The 17,378-nt window shown below is 45.2% G+C and overlaps 1 protein-coding gene across 1 annotated transcript in view; it reads left to right on the top strand.

The window, feature by feature from the left end:
* The window catches only part of CAMTA1 (calmodulin binding transcription activator 1), a 245,453-nt gene that overhangs the window by 76,974 nt on the left and 151,101 nt on the right, over nucleotides 1-17,378 (top strand). The window contains exon 4 of the mRNA XM_031062368.1: nucleotides 3,494-3,629. Coding sequence (XP_030918228.1) covers nucleotides 3,494-3,629 — 136 coding nt within the window. The remainder of the gene's footprint in view (nucleotides 1-3,493; nucleotides 3,630-17,378) is intronic.

Raw genomic sequence — 17,378 nt, forward strand, 5'->3', positions numbered from 1 at the left:
TCACCTGCAGTGTTTGCTAGCCCCAGAGCTCTGCCTGCTCTGCATGGCAGGGCATTAGCTGAGTGGGAGGCACCTTATCACACTCACTCTTGGCACTTCTTCCCATTCCCACACCAGTCTGGATGAAGACAGGTTCAAGGACTTGGTCGTCTTTGCATTCCTAAAGAAAGGAGGACAGGGATTCTGTGCAATATTTTCTTGAAAGGCTGCCTCTTTTCATGTCTTCCTCCAGGACTCCAGCTTTTCCCAGCCACTTTCTGCATCAGTAGGTTGCTCCTTTGGGAAAGCAGAAGTTAATTTCTCATTATTATCATGCATAGATGCAGAAGATGGAAGATAGTTCCCTCCTGTTGTCCCCTGGCTCCATGATAACTTCACAGCCAGAGAAAATATCATGCAGGTGAAAAATGGCACCATCCAGGCTGTTTGCAGGAGCCATCTCTCAGTGTGGTGGTGGCAGGGATGGAGAGGATTTGTCACCCAGGCACTGGGGGCAGCTTGTGCTTGTGCACTGGTGAGGTACAGGGAGGGTCTGGTGTGTGGTACCTCTGCTTTATGGGATTAAACATCCATATTTGTCCTTTAAATATCCTCCTTGGATTGGAACTGGAATAAATGCAGATGATACAATAAAAAATAACTCTTAGAGCCATGGACCTTCTCAAGGAATGGTTCTGGCTGATTTTGCTCTGTTATCTTGAAAAAGAGACTCTTGGATTTGCAGTATTTGCAATTCCCTTTTGGCACCCCCAGCTCCTGAGGCAGTAAAACGTAGTTTTCATTAACTGATATGTCTGACATTTACCACATCTTGATGTGACAATTTAGAGGGAACTGGTTAAACTGAAAAGCATTTTTAATATTGCAGTAATGTGATTAAGGGGAAATCTCTGTCCTTCAGGCCAGAGGGACCTAAATTTGAGCACTAATGGAGTGACAGATGAAGCATCAGTTGACCAAAATATCCTAATCTTAACTTGCTTTCTGTTTATTCCCTCTTTGCATCTGGTTCCTATTAACAAGAAGATAAGTAGGTTTAGATTCCTATGACCCAGGTGAGGAACTTAATCCAAAAGAAACAAAACCCACTCAGAGCAGGACTTCAAGCCAGAGGTCAGTATGCAGAGCTGAGTTGGGTGTCAGATCCAAAATGACCTCTCTGGAAAATTGTCCCTGGAAATCCCATTTCCTCTGTTCCTCCCTCTCTTTGTCTTACTGAGGGAAGCTCTGGTTTATCCAGTGGCCTGGATTACTCCTGAGCACTGTCAGGAGCCCTGGGTCGCCCCAAGCAATGAGCTCAGACCCACTGGCTGCAGAGGATGATTGTTCATGTTAAAAATAAGTAGGAAAATAGAATTTAGGATCTTCTTCCTGGCTGTAGCAGGAATAATTTGGGCAAAAGTAGCTCTTAGGCTGTTGTGGCAATTTGTGGGAACCTTGGCTGTAGATAGCAGGGTGAGAGGGAGGAAAGCATTCCAGATCTCATCAATACTTGAGACAAAAGGCTTTCTGCTTTGCAATTACTCTTCCTGTCCTTCCCTCTCCTTCCCTCAGGCCACAGGCAAGAAACCAAAATAGAGATTAGGCAGCTTTTAAATGCCACAGGCTTGTAAAGGAGAGGAAATCCAGAGCTAATCAAGAGCTGCAGCCTGTGCTCAGGCTTGTGACTTTGTCCCTCTCATCTGCAAAGGGAAAAAGGAAATCCCCAAATTCAGTGTGAGTGGCAAAACCCCCAGAGATTTGGGCTGGAGTCACATCTGTCACATGCCCTGGGAATCCCCGGCAGGCTTCGCTCGCTGTGTCTTCCCGCATGATCAGTTGGCTGCTCTGGGCTATGTCTGAATGCTGAGGGATGGATGAGCAGGGCAGAGCTTTCCTCTTTTCTTCCTTACAGTGGGTGAAATGCAGCGACAGTGTAGATCAGGTTAAAACTGTGTCTCATCTCATGAAGTTATCTTTAAAAACCAGCTGCTTTCTGTGAGCCTTAAAGCAGCTCGATACACTCTTATCAAAATCGAAAACCGCTCCAGAGATCCTTAAGAGATTTTGTTTCATTGGGCTCTATTTTCTATAAATCTCGTTAACTGCTTTGCCAGTGCCCTCTCACTGTGTTCCTTTTTCATTGCAGAAATGAACCAACAAACCCTGTTCCAGCCCTGCAGAGCAGCAGCGAGGCTGCAGAGCTCAGCTCTGCCCTGCCTGTGCCCGCGTGGCACTGGGGGTGAGGGAAGCAGGATTTCCCTGGCATCAGAAGCCTCCAGCTCCTCTGTTTTGTGGAAAATCCTGTGTGTGAGGGCAGGGGCACCAGGCAGGAGCTCAACTCTCTCTGGTTTTTCTTTACCTGCCCTGGGTGACTCGTCAGCCACGGACACAGCCCGAAGGTGCCTGGGGATCTCTGGTGTTGTGAGAAGGGTTTAAGCTGCCACGTGCAGTGACTGGGGGTTTATAGAATAAACACTGGAATGAGATACAGAATACCTCCACTGAATTAATGCACTATCTCCAGTGCTGTCAAACAGATATTGTGGCTGTGCTGACACCCCAGTGTTTATTTTCAGGGTGATGAGGAGGAGGAAGAGAGGAGGAGCAGCCTCCCCAGGCCCTTGGGTCCAGGCTGCTGGGACCTGGGGGATAGGAGGAGGTGTAGTTTGGGAGGATGGGGCTTGGCTTTCTGGCCACAAGCAATAAATATTTGTGTGTATGTGGAAAAAATGCTCACTGCCTCTTGGCTTGGAGGGTATTTGTTATTTCTTGGTGTTACAACAGACTTGCCTTGGTTGTGATTTGGCTTACAAGCAGCAAAATCTCTCTACACCCAAACTACAGTGGCTCCTGTCTGCTGGGCATCACCATGCCTTTAAGGACATTTCAAATTGCCATCGTAGTTTTTAAGTGGAAGAAGTTTTCCTGTGGCTTTGAAGTTGAGCAGGTGCTCAGAAGGGAGCAGGTTACTCCCTGTCTAGCACTGATCTAAGCAGAGCAGTGAAACCAATGTGTAAGCTCATGCTTTTATCCTTCCCTTCTGGTTTGCTTGTTTATTGTCGTTTTAAGCCAACATCCATGTCCTGGTACAGCCTTACAGGTGATTGGAATCTCATTCTGCTGATGTGTTAGCAAGAGAGAGAAATTATAATTAAATAACAACAATCCTTTTCCCCCCCTGAATTTTCTTTCCTTCTAATTTTCAGCATGTAGCTGTCAAAATACATCCAGTGAAAATGTTGGTTATTTTATCAGAATTCCTTTCCTTTTTTCCTTAATCACTGACACTTCCTGCATTAGGTACAAGATCCTCACAGAAGAGTTTGCAGATTGCAGACATCACCTCAGCCAGGTAACAGCAGCAAAAGGGGAGCATTTGTTTTATTTGACACCAAATCCTGACTGTTGCTGTTCTCTGGAGCCTTTTGCTGGTCTGTGGGACATTGTTCCATAGACACTTTCAGTCTGATTTTATTGCTTTATGTAACCCAAACCTGTTTCTTGCTTTTAGACCACAGAATGGTTCTATGATCCTGTACAACAGAAAGAAAGTGAAATACAGGAAAGATGGATATTGCTGGAAAAAAAGGAAAGACGGGAAGACCACCAGAGAGGATCACATGAAGCTGAAGGTGCAAGGAGTGGAGGTAGGAGCGTGGTGGGGCTGGCTGTGGCTGTGATGACTCTCCAAGACACCTCAACCCAACAAAGGCTGTCCACACCTTCAGAATATGACTCCAATTTGCTGAATTCCATCTGTTACCTCTGGTTTAGATCTTAGTTGCTGGCTGGGGTTAAACCCCAACTCACCCCACCCCCAGCAAATATATTTGTTCTTTATTATTCCTTTGAGCAAACTGTGAGTAAAGCTTCACCTCCCACCTGTGTGGCTGCTGGCTGGGCTGTGTGACTGTAGAGTGTCTCCACACTGAGCATCTTCTGGTAAACTCTAATTTTTGTAACAGGCACTGCCCAAGGGCAGCCCGACACCTCCAGGTGGGCTGCACAGCACTCTGTAACCATGGCAGCTGGAATGGCTCCAATTTGATTCTCACAAATTTCAGCTAAGTTTTGGTAGCAATTGCTGTAATTTCTGTGTGCTGATGGAGTGTTGGTCTTGCAGTATGTAGGGGAAGAATTCCTGTTGAATTTGACCCAGAATCCATGTGTGCTTTGAAAGAACCTTTGCTCTGCTGATGGTATTCAGCCACTCAGACACATTCATGCAAGTGATTGCACCTGAGGCATTATTTCTGAATAAGCTCATTTGTTCTAAAATATGTCATTGTTTGACACCACTTTTCTTTCTTGACCTCAATCTGCATGAGGAGAGAGCTGTCCTGATCACTCTGGTCACTTCTGATGTTAAAGGTTTGCACAGGTGTGGATAACAAGTGCATTTATCCAAGTTTTGTATTTATTAAATAGCAATTACTTGTTCTGGTAGCAGAAGCCTAAGTGCAGAGCTGTGCCCAGCTCATTCCTAAGACAGCAGGGCTATATTCCCAACACTGGATACCAAACTTGGGGCCAGAGGGGTCCAAGGCTGTTAAAATGTGCAGTTGCAGTGTTCAGCTGTGTCATTTTGGCCAAGGAGCGTGAGGCTGCCGGGTGTGTGTTTGTGTAGGCTGGGTTGATTTTACAGCTGACAGCCTGTGAGCCTGGCTGGTAATTGGGGTGTACATGACAGGCAGAGCTTCACCTGTGCCTCCAGGCCTGTCTGGCTGATGTTTGCAAGGCATGGACCTCCCTCCTGTTGGGGTGAGGGGCACCCTGCTCTCCCCACATGGAGCTGGTGGCTGAAACTCCCCCAGCATCCCCAAAGTCAGTGCCAGCAACGGGAAGGGGACGAGTGCCCAGAATTCATCTCGTGCTCCAGCTTCCTCCTAGCCCATTTGTCATTCTTACATTCTGTCTGCTCTAATGAGGTTTTGGGGTTTAAAATAGTATTAAATGGATTGCATTATATTACACCAGAGAGGCATAACTTTGTTCCATAATTTTTACATCCAATAACAATGTTTTATTATGACAAGCAAAAAAAAAAAAAAAAAGTCATCATCACAGAAATGGTGCCTTGTTTTTGTTTTGGGTTTGCAGAGTGTGATTTAATTAACTTTAAACTTTCACAATTCAGAACACCAGACCCTGTGCTGTCCCTTCACCTGTAGCAAGAGATTGTTGATGACCTTTGGCTGCCACGTGAGCACACAAGAAAATAAATGGGACTTTCTTGGGGTTATTCCAAAGCTGGAGCTTTCCAGCCCTTTAGTGCCTGACTGCATGGATGTGCTGGTGATTGTGTTTAGCTCAAAGAACCCTGCACTGAACCCATTAGTTTCTATTTTACTGAAGTGTGTCTCCTGGAAAGTAGCAAATACGGTCACATCTGGAGCTGGAGGAAGCACAGCTTTCAGGGATCCTCCTTGTGGCTGATCACATTCACCACTCAGGAAAATAAGTGTTCAACTATTTGCTTTGTGATTTGGATGTTCCAGGGTTTAGCCATTCATTCCTACATCCTTCTCCAGCTTGAGAGCCCTTTAGTACCTGATTTTCTGTCTTCAAGGAGGTACTTGCACCCTCTCATCCACAGGCAGCACCTGGTGGTCACTGCCAGTCTCTGTTCTGAACGATGCAGAAGTTGTCTGTTCTCTTGACTTCCAGGTGTTTCTTGGGCAGAATGATGTTATTTTAACCTTATTAATTAATTACTCAATCAGAACACCTTGCTACTTCACAGACAGCATTTTGGGTTTAGGTTGCTGATACCATTTTAAAAGGAAGCAATGTTCTCAACTTGGACACGTAGGCAGCAGATTTAAAATAACAAAAAAAGGCTTTTTTCAAATTTGGAGTGATACCGTAGTTAGCCGCATTAGGGTTTAACAGGGCATGAAATAACTGTCTGCCTTGTGGCACTGCCAGATCATCTCAGCAACTCTTGCAGCCAGAAGATAAATAGGGATCATTGTTGCACTGATGGAAAAGTACTTGCAGAGCCGACAGCCAAGAGCATCAATAGCATCCAAACATTGCTCTGGAAATGGCAGCTCGGAGGCAGGGAAGGAGAACATGCTGGCCTGTGAAACTACTGACCAGCCAGTTCTGAACAGGGATTTGTATTAGAAGATTTAATAATTAATTCCTTCCTGAGTGTTGTCAGTGTGATGGCTCCTTTGTCTTTCCAAGTTTTGGGTAAATAGAAAAATACATTTTTGAAACAAAAAGTCTGCATCCTGAGGGATGTTGATGTCTATCAGAACTCTGTAGAAGGATTTGGTGAGCATGGGTGAGGCAGCTAAAGCAAATTTAGGACAGAAATAAGGAATAAACTACTTTGACTCATTTAAATAAATATGGATTAGGAGGAATAAACTACTTAACCAAGCGGATGTTAAATGAAAATGGCCTGAAATCCTCAAGCTGTTGCCTTGGTTAGCATTGCTGTACAGGAGGGGTTTGGGTATTACTTGGTTAATCTGATCACAGTCCTGTTAGAAAAGGCTGGATAAAGCAGAAAGGAGAAGTTAATTTGGCCTCTCCCTTAATACACCTCTTTGTGCAATTCTTTGTGGAATCTCTGGTCTGTGATCCTTTTAAAAATTCTAATTAATTAGGATCCCTGGTGACGTGTTCCTAATCAATTCACATAATTAAAAATATTAACTAATAAATAATAGTAAGGGGAGTGTTGGAATAGCTTTGCCATGACTCTGGATGGTGCTGCTCTGCTTTGCAGGCTCCTGGCTCAGAGGATGCATTTCTGCCTTTTCTTGTGTGTGAACTTTTCCAGGAGAGTGTAACTGTGCCTTCACGTGAATTCGTAGTAAATTGCTGCCAAAATTAAAATGAGGTCATGTTTTTATAGTGAATTTCCCTCTTGTCATCTGTGTTTTGGAAGGTTGACACTGATCAAGCTGCTCTTTATCCTGTGTTGAGGATATTTTAGTCTCTCCAAACCCCAGTGCCTAAGAAGTGGTTGTGGAGAAGGGCTGTGCCCCTAGTCCAGAGCTTCTATATTTGAAATTTCTTGTCGATTGGGTTGTTTGTTGCCTTGGTACAATATGGTAATCTTGATTAATTCCTTAAAAAGAAAAAACAACAAAAAAGTAAAACTTGATTTCAGTCTTATTAAGAGAGAAACTCCCTTGTGGAGATGGGGATGCGAAGTATCAATTTTGTATGCAGGACTTGTATTTAATTAATATCATAACAGTCCCTTAACACTATTGCAGATTAGTCCACGAGGACAGGAATGAAAATTTTAGATTATTCAATTACTGCATAAACCCTGGGACATCACCATCAAAACTTCACACAGATTTTGTAGCATTTGGGTTTTGGCAGCATCCCTGTGCTCACCCTGGGTCACCAGAGTGGGGACAGCATCAGTGGCCTCTGCAGCCTGGGGCACCTGTGAAGGACCAGACTTTTGCTTGTGGTAAATGACCAAATGGGCTCCTCTGCATTGTGCAAAATAGCCCACCATGGAATACTGAACTGCAAAGTGGTTTTACATCTCTCTATTCCCTGCTATCGTGGCTGAAATCTGCTCAGTTGTCATGGGAGGGTGGGAGGTGGAGGTGGCACGTTGGAGCAGCCCTAATCTGGAGAGGGATTCCTTGGGCAGCCTGAGCCAATTCTCTACAATTCACTTTAATTTCCATGGGCTTTGCTCACCCTCAGAGGTGAGCTGTGTAGTTTGCAAACTAATTAGGATCACATTGTTCACTCAGCGTGCTTAATGCATTTCAGAGAAATACTGTGGAATGGCTTTGGAGGAGAAAGGAGAGTTTAATGTGAGAGGCTTTCTGGAAATATGACACACATGTGTGCATATATTAACACAAACAGGTGGCCCTGAACAAGGGAGAAACTGCTCACAAGGAGGGGCACTTTTCTGTTCTTCATCATTGCTGCAAATATCATTGTCCTGACACCTCTGCTGAGATTTCACTGATCCCCTTTATAACCAGCCTCTCTGTTAAGCCCCTGTAGCTCATTAGGCACCAACAGCATCTCCCCAGTTTTGCTGGGGCACACTCACCTTTGCTGTGGCACACTCACCTTTGCAGTGTGCACCTCTCCACAGCGGGCACCACAGGCAGATGCTTGTGCAGAAATGTGGAGGTGTTGACTGCTCATGAGCTGTGGTTGGGATTTATTCCTGTTCCAGCTGATGTTTATGGCACCTGGAATGCAGGGTTGTGATGGCATCTTAGTGATTCCTGTGTTGGAGGCAGTCCTGGGAAATGGGAGCATTGTTTTGCCATTTCTGAAGGGGAGTATGGATTATAGTTAAATCCAGAATGGATCTCCTGGGAGTCTCTTCAGAAGGGAACATACATATCAATAATCCTTTTGTATATCAGGGCCCTGATGTATTCTCCTGCAGTAACATAAAGTCACAGCAAATTCTCTTGAGTTTTAGCTTCTTTTCCTAATGCCCTGTACATGTCCAGAAGATATTTTTCTTTGCAAGACCCGTAACATTCCTAATGCTTTAATTGTCATGGTTTATTTAACTTCATCAGTAGAAGTTTTCCTAGATTATGGGTGTCTCAGAATGAAAATTCAGGCTGAGATCAGGGCCTTGGGGGATGCTCTGCCTGGCAGGTGCCCTGTAGGCAAGTTCTGCCCAAATCAAGGACAACCACTGTCCCTGCAGTGCAAGGCAACAGGTTTGCAGCAGCTCTCAGGTAATTGCTCTGTAATTGACTGCATCATCATTTTTTCCCCTGTTTAATAAATAGCGTGAATAAAGCTGAGCCACATGTGGTAGGGCTGTAATTCAAATCCCATTCACTGAAGTCTGAGCATTTTTCATTTAGGATGTAAAAAGACAGTTTTGATGTAAATGATTCCAAAAGGATCTCTGTGGACTAATGACATTAACATCAGGCTAGATTGGAATTTTGTTGAGTAATTGGTGCTGCAACTACACCCTGTGCTGGGGGGAGAGAGGGAACCAGGGACCTACAGCAGTGGAAGTGTCTCTGCCCATGGCAGGGTGTCCTTGAGGTCCCTTCCAATCCAGACCATTCTGAGATGGGTCTGTGGGGATGCCAGTTTGCAGAATCCTCTGCTGACATTGAATTTTGCCTCTTGACTTGCCTGCAAAGCAGTGCTAGATGTCATACAGCTTTGTGCATCCCCAAAATAAAATAGCAAAACAAAAATTTTAATAAATATATATATACTTTTAGTCATCCTTATGAAGGAAGGCATTAGAACAAGTATACAGACACAAAACACACTGGCAGGCCCCTGAATCCCTCTGAAATGTGAGGTTTGTGTCGCCTCACCAACTGCATGGCAAAAACACACATTGACATTTATATTGACTATTTCAGTTTAGAGAAATTCGAAATTAAATCTATTTTCTGCCAGCTCTGTGGGAAAATCCATTTAAGAAAACAAAATCCAATAGGAGATCTAAAGATTGGTGGCCAGAAATGAAATATATTGAGAATAAAATATATGGAGATTGGATTGCTGGCTCTGTGGTCTGGGTTTAACATGCTAGGGACTGGGATGGGGATGGAGGGGTACTGGTACAGACTTTATCCCTGGGTTTACAATGTAGATGTGTTTACAGCAAAACAAAATAAACATCAGTGCTTTTTGGACCAGAGTTGGTGGTCAGCATTTACCTTTTTGACCACCCAGTTTCTTTCTGTGCCTATGTGGACCAATCTGAACTCCAGACAATGTCTGTCCTGGAAGTGGTGCCTGGAGGGGGGTCAGTGGGAGCCGTGCTGTGAGGAGAATCCCTGCCATTCCTCACAAGATGAAGAGGTTTCCTGGTTCTGTAGGGATCCTTGTGTCTGCACAGAGGATCCAGATGCTGGAGCAGCATGTGCCTTGTAATCTTGTAATTGCATTGTGGGCTGTGACGGAGATAAGGGCTTCCATGGCAAGTGAGGAACCTCGGTGGCTCTTCCTTCCCTGCCTGGCTTTCAGTGAGCTCCTCTATTTATTTCTTTCTCTGTGTGTTGGGCAGGAGGGCAAACCTTGTTTGCTGTATTGCTGCTGGTTCTGTGTGTGTCAGGGGTGCATTAAGCATTTTAATTTCAAGAGTTCCTGTTGGAAAGTGGGATATTGCTCACCAAGGTGTGTGTGGGGAGGGAGAGCAGAGTCTTGTTTGAAGGTTTGAAGGTGCTGGAGTTCCTAAACACAATCTGGTGTCCCCAGCAAGCAACACAGACACAGAACCTGTCAAGAGGGGATTTTAGAGTGTGGATACATCTGACATGTTTGGATAGCCACACCTTTGTAAGATGTTATTTACTTCCCTTTTTTATAGGCAAGGGGTAAGGATTCATTAGATGGCGTTTGGACACGATCTGGATGTAAAAAGCATTAATTGCCCACTGGCACCCAGGGGTGGAGTGAAAGGGAGACATGACAGGGGGGAGCAGGGACGGGCTTGGCAGGGCCAGCAGCAAGGGGCTCTCTTGCTTCCCAGCCGGGATCTGACCCAGGAATTAGTGTGAGGCAGGAGCTGAGCTCTGGGTCTTGCTGTGTGTGCTGTAGGTCAGAGTGAAGCTGCCGGGGACACGGCTGTGCTGTGTCTGTGCTACAGCAGGGGAGCCCGAGTGAGCCGGTTGGTAATACCAGGAACGCACAAAGAGTGAATTATTGTATTTCGGGAAGAAAAACTGTTTCTCTACTCTCTGCTTGTCCTAAACCCATGGCAGACGGTGTCTCGCATGTAGCAGTTGCCTGGTCTTTGCGGAATCCCTTTTCCTTGGAGCGGTGTCACGATGCGCTCCGGTGTTCCCACATTTCTGCTGCCATCGCGTGGCTGCCGGGGATCGGCAGCGGCTCCGTGCGGGAGGGACCCGCTGCCCTCCCGGGGGCTGCACAGCCTCAGCCAGACCCCAGACCCCCATCCCAACGCTGCACCCTTGCTCGGGGTTGTGGTGATGCTCCCCCCACAGCTGGAGTCCCTCTGTCCTGCACGGACAGGAGCTGGACACGGCTCCACGCACCAGGGAGGGCTCGGTGTCATCTCTGACTGCAGACCTGCGCTTGGTTTAATGTTGGGCTGAGTTCTCACAATAAAGTACAGTAACTCTGAACTCCTCTAAGGTGAGGAGTTCAGGCGTTCAAATCCATCGCTAAAGATTCTGATGTCCCAGTGCAAAGCCTGGGGGCTCTTGGGGCATGTCTGGGTGCCTCTGCAGGGGTGTAGCAGTCTGAATTGCTGCTGGCATAGTCCAGGGCAAGGAAGCAAAAAGGACCTTTGCATAATATCCACAATGTTTTATTCAGTGAGGTGTTCAGGTCCCAGCACCCACACACAGGGGGTCTCATTTTGACTCCCAAGGGGTCTGGGGCAGTACAAAGATGAGGGCCAATAAGGGAATAGGGAAAGGGTGGCTCAGGGATATAGGAACAGACATAGGAACAGGGGAAGGAGCTGATGGGGTCTAACAGCGTTTTGAGGGAAGCTTCTTGTGTCTCCCCAGACCAGGGAATGCCCCCCAGGGTCTCCACAAGGGGATGTGTTGGTGGTGGCAGGGCTGGGTGCCCCAGCACCTCTTTGCTCTGCACAGCACTGACCCACTGCAGCCCCCACCATGGCATTCCCTCTGTGCTTCTCCCTGGACAGCACCAGGCTCTGGAGTGGCTCCTTGTCAGTTGCCACGACAAATCCGTGGTGTTTTTCCATTAGAAGGCCCTGTGCTCCAGAGGACTGCAGCGTCTTAGAGCACTATAAATATGTTTGTGAAGATTCTGCCTTCTGTCTGACCCCAGACACTCTCTGATACCGCGTGGGCGTTTCTGTTGATGGTTACACTTTGCCTGCAGTTTTTGTGTGCTTGTTGCCATGAAGAAATTTTGAATAAAAGCAGGATGAGGTGACACGAGCATGCTGGAGCACTGTGAGGAGGATTTGCAACGCGTGTGACTCTGCTGCACTGCCTAATCCTCCTGCTGCACTTCTTCTGAGCACGCATGATGGGAGCAATGGCTTGGCCCTTCCTTGTCCTTCTGTTGGTCAGGCTCGTTGTTGTCCCTGCAGGTTTCCATTGTGCCTGTAATGTCCTACCATAGCCAGGACAATTTATTTTAGCATTTTTCTACTAAAAGGAAGCATGGTTTTGAGCTTTAAAAGGTGAAATGCATCTCCTTTCCTACCTTCTGTGTACTTACCTTCATCCCTGGGAAGAAGAGATATGGTTAGACTTCAGTGTCTCTTTAATCTCCTCGTGTTGGAATTATAAAAAGTACGTTTACAATGAAAAAAAAACATGATAAATTTTTGTGTGTTAAATCATGAACTTTCCTGTGAACACTTGGTTTCTGCCCCTAGCTCCAAGCCTGGTGGTCCAGACCCACCATCCTGCACTGTCTCCATCCTTAGGGCAGGCAGAGGGAGCTCCCAGACCCCCAAAGCCCTCCCTGCCTCATCTGTCCCACATTTGAATTAACACTTCTTAAACTATCATAGCTATATAAAATGGACAGAAGGGTTTCAATCACAAACCCAAAATCAAAAGGTTTATTAATGGCTGGAGGGAACTGGAATTTAATATTTGCCTCTTGTCTTGTCAATTCTCAGCATTTAAAAGCCCAGCAGCATGGGGATGATTCTATATATAGCAACTTTATTTGAATAGACAGCATAGCTTCAAAGTAAATATTAATTCCATTATGCTATTAACAGTTATTTATCATGACAGAAAGCCATAAAGTTATTTTACTGGAATTCAGCCAGTAAATTGCATCTCCTAGATGAGATACAGCACATGTTGAGTTCCAGCAGCAATTACCCAACATACTTTATATATGTTGGTGACAAAACATGTTCCAACATGAGCCAAGCTCAGGCTTGTATGGAAAACCCTTTGCAGCCATCAGAGAGCCACAATGATGTGTTCCAGTGGCACTGGAGCCATCATGAGCCACTGGAGCCACTGGCCAGGATCAGGAGCGCTGTGCCATGGAGAAATGACACACTGATGCTGCATATTTGACTTTTTAATTACCTAAATTATTCCTTAAAAGTCCCTCATAACTGCCTGACTCCAAGCTATGGTGAGAAGTCTAGGTTTTAGTTGTGATTTTTTCTAAAAGATGTTGTGCATTTAGAGTTGATCGCTGATTTTCTGCTGCTGTTGCCCTAAGTGCAAGTGGGTGTCCCTAGAGGAGATGGGGGCCACTGGGGAATGTGGGCAGGGCTTTATCCTTCTTCATCAAGCATTTATGGGGTTATACTGCCTGTGCCAGCAGCTTCCCCATGTTCTGGTGTGATCCATGGCTCAGCTTTTCCTCGTGCACAAGGAGTGGTGCAGAAGTGAGGGCACTTCCAGCTCTGCAGCATCCTGGGCAGAGGACACACGGCTGGAGTCACTGCTGTGACAGGACAGAGGATGTTGCACAGTATTCCAAATTTCAGTGAGTTTGTGAAGGCTGTCTCTGATTGCAGTCTTTGGTGGGGATTGACCTTCAGCATATATTAGATCTTCCATTTTATAGCAGAAAACAATATCAAGGAAACATTAAGGGTCATCAGCAGTTAGATGCGCTTGTGCTAGCAGAACAATGAAGGCTGTCTGCCAAAGATTATTGACTTCTTGTTGTCTTTTATCCACAAAAATAACTCTTCTTATACATAACCTATGAGAGCTGTGCAGTAACTGCTGTTAGAGGAAAACCCCAATAGAATATTGAATAAAATAGTTTTAAAGAATTTTAGGTTTTGTTTCTTTAATGACTAAGAAATGTCAGCACCTGTGCACCAAGTGTTGCTCTAAGCAGAAGAACATAAAGTTCATTGTATCACATTTGTAAATACTTTATATATTTTTGTGAGAACTGGAGAGAGCTCATTTAAAAAAAAAAAAAAAGCTCATCTAAAAAGCTCATTTAAAAAGCTTATTTAATCAGAATCATCTGTAAGATCAACTAGATCACCTGCAATATCAGGAAGATTAAAACTGTGAGGTTGGCATTGGAGAACTTTTCAGATATCAAAGGATTGGCTCAGTGTGCAACCACCCAGTGTTTGAATTGTAAAAACATCTTTGAAATTGCTCAACCCTTGATTAAACAAACAAAATCTGAAGTGGATGGGGGATAGGTCGTGATTTTAACATTAGATTATCAAAATCAAAGAAAAACATGTAACAGTTGTTGAAAATCCATGGTTTGCAACAGGAAATCCAGGAAAACCCCCAAGTACAAGATCATTACTGTAATGTTCCTTGATATCCTTGATATTCTGTAACCAAGAGGACACACTAATTAAAATAGAGATTGCAAGGTCAAGAGGAACAGCTGGGATTGATGCCTTGAGAGGTTACCTAGAACAGAGGCTAGACAGTGCTAAAGGAATAAAGTAGATTTATTAAAAGGCTTTCCAAGGATACACCTTGGGCCATACAAGAGCTGACCAAGGCTACCCCCAAGATGGACAGTGGGTCATGAGTTTTCACACTTTATGAAAGCTAAAACTTAAGGCATCAGGATCATCTGGCCTGCACAGCGCACATTAGAAAATCCCACCTACTGATGCCTGAATTCAGTTGTTATGCCTTTATCTTCCAAAAAGATGTTGGTCAAGATGCAAAGATGAGCAAAGGTGGAGAGCTTGCTGCAGGCTTGGGAATGATGCTCCAAGGGGCTGATCACTTGTACTGGTCAAACATTTTGTGTATGGCCTATTTTCTTTTAGGAGCCCACAGCTGGATCTTCCACCTGGCTGAGAGTGCCATGACAGGTTCCTCCAAGCCCTGCAGAGTCTGGGACAGGTGGCCTGTCCCCCTCTGCTGGGCAGGTGATGACTTTGGGGTTGGACCAGCCACTGATGGGATGGAAGGGAAGCGTGGTTGAATCATTGAGCCAATTCCCAGCCCAGATGACAGGGAGCTGTGTGACAGGCTGTGCTTCTTGTGTGACAGGCTGTGCTTCAACACGAGCATTGTTGGTACAAACAAGCCCAGATGCCCTGGGCACGGGGACAAGGCTGGGGAGAGCTGGGGTGTCAGAGGCCACTGACAGATGGCCTTTGTTGGGAGCACAGGTCTGAGCTGGCACAGCTGGGGACCTCGGTGCCAGCCAGGACATGAGTCAAGGCCATGCCCTCTCCAGTTCCCTCAGCAAGAGGCACTCAGAAACAGAACCTGAATTTTAATGTGTGTTTATAAAATGCTTCTGGAGGCATCAAATGACAGGCAGATCAGTTCTCCACTTTCCGCTGTGCCACATTACATTTTACCTTGTAGTTCTGATCAGGGCAGTTCTGCCTCTTCTCTTGTGTGAGTTGTTCTAAAACAACATTTTTGTGGTTTTTTACAGAAGATTACAGATGTTCCCCTGTTCCCTTCAGCTTCTGAAAGCCTTCCTATGCTCTGGTAACACCCTTCTTCTTCCAGTGGTTCCCCTTGACCCACTGGTGCACTCAGCACTCTCTTTGTCTGCCATCTCAATTCTGTAACCTTTTCTTTGGAACCCATTGGTGGCATCTTGGCCCTTTCTCCATCTGCTTCAAGACCCTCTTCGTCACCATAAAATTGAGTTTTCCTTGTTGACATGTTCTTGTCCTGATTTCACCTTTGTTTCTCCAGTTCCCTTTGTCCCTTCCAATTCTGTCTCCTTGTCCATCATCTCTTGTCTCTCCGGCCTTGTCCATCAGAGGTTGTATCCAAGGTATTTCTTCCTCTGTCCTTGTTCACCTTGCCTGTACTTGCTGAGTGTTCTTTGGGACACACAGTGGGCCTTGGTGTTTCTCAGTGAGCACCACGTGCCTCTGCACAGTGTATAAATGATTAACTGTGATGATGGTGAAATGTAGGGCACAGTGTGTTTTTTGACAGGAGCTACATTGCTGTTGAGGATACATTTTGCTTCCAGTGATGTAAATGTCTTTCACCAAATAAAAGGAGTGTCTAGGACCTTCACAAAAGTCCTATTTTTATTGCATGAGGCTCAGGGTAACAAACAAGTCCTTGAAATGCTTCACCTCTATGGGCAAAGCATTTTTGTTATTGTAAATAAACAGAAGTGCCTCTGTGCCTCTGACTCTGGAATTTGGAATTTTCCTCCTCCAGATCTTTTAGGAACTTTTTCAATAAATGAGCTCTTAGGAGTGCATAGTCCTTCTCTGATCTTTGCAATTTGGGGTCATAATTGAAATTATTAATCAGATAACCATCATGCATTGAGTCTGCCTTGACTTTGGGTCATCTATGGTCATTTTTTGAGTTTGGTATCATCAAAACATTGTGAAAAAGGATGGATGAGTCACAAGTGAAGAATCACAAACCCCTCCCTCTCTCCCTACTCCGGTGCCTAGATAAAGTGTTTTCTATCCAGGCTCTTGGAGGTGCATCCTTATTTCATGAGTGACTTCAGGGAGAGGAGCAATCCCCACCAGGAAACCATCAAGAAACTGGATTTTATTATATTTTGCCAGAAAAAAAAAATGCAGCACAGTTAATACTTCTCCAAGTCCTGTGGGATCTTGCTGACTAATGTGAAATGACAGTTGTCACAATATTCTGTATAAATACCCGTCTAGTTGCAGGTGTCTGTTCTATTTTTAATGTGATCCCACATTTCTTGCTGTGAGGGAGAAGGGGATGATCGATGGACCCTGCACCTATGTCTGTCATTTATGTTCTTGTGTTGTTTATATGAATTCCAGGGGTTTAATGCACTTGCTGGCCTACCATGGTAATGGTTATTCATGTGATTTCACTGCCAAGGGTGGATGAGGTGGTGCTGGGCTGATGGCTCCTGGTGACATGGGGACTTCATTTGGGGTGGCAGAGATGATGGGTTGGAAGAGTAAACCTTGAGTTAAGGAAAAAAAAAAACAAATATAAATAAATGAGGAGGATTTGTTATGTTATGAGTGAACGGTACAAGGACGGCTTCACACCATGGTTTGATAAATTTCAGGCTGTTTCTTTAGTTACAGTTTGATGTGTCTGAGCCATATGAAGCAAACATCCTCAGGTCACTGGGATTTTTCCATGTGGGTAACTTGAGCCATTCCTTTGTTAATTTGCATATATACATATCTGTTTGTAGCCATACATATATTTACACTGCTATAGCTTGCTCGAATGCATTCAATGAATTATTCATGAGGGACATTTTGAATTTCAATTCATCAGCATCTTGCTTCATGCAGGCTGTAGATGCACCTCTGACCTCAGAGGGAGGAAAGTTTCTCTCAACATGGGACATATTTGGTTCCCCACAGCTCTGCCAGGGGCTTCTTTTGGGCATGGCCAAGGGGAAGCTATTGGAATAATTACCAATATTGCACATGGGATGTGCCTGAGCTTGTCTGGCGCTTGGTGCCGAACCAAATAGTGGCAACTGTGGTGTTTGACCCCACAGACACTTTTGGCTGGCTGGTGTGTGGTGTTTCA

This window comes from Geospiza fortis, unplaced genomic scaffold (genome assembly GCF_000277835.1).
Source record: "Geospiza fortis unplaced genomic scaffold, GeoFor_1.0 scaffold132, whole genome shotgun sequence".
Lineage (NCBI taxonomy): Eukaryota > Metazoa > Chordata > Aves > Passeriformes > Thraupidae > Geospiza > Geospiza fortis.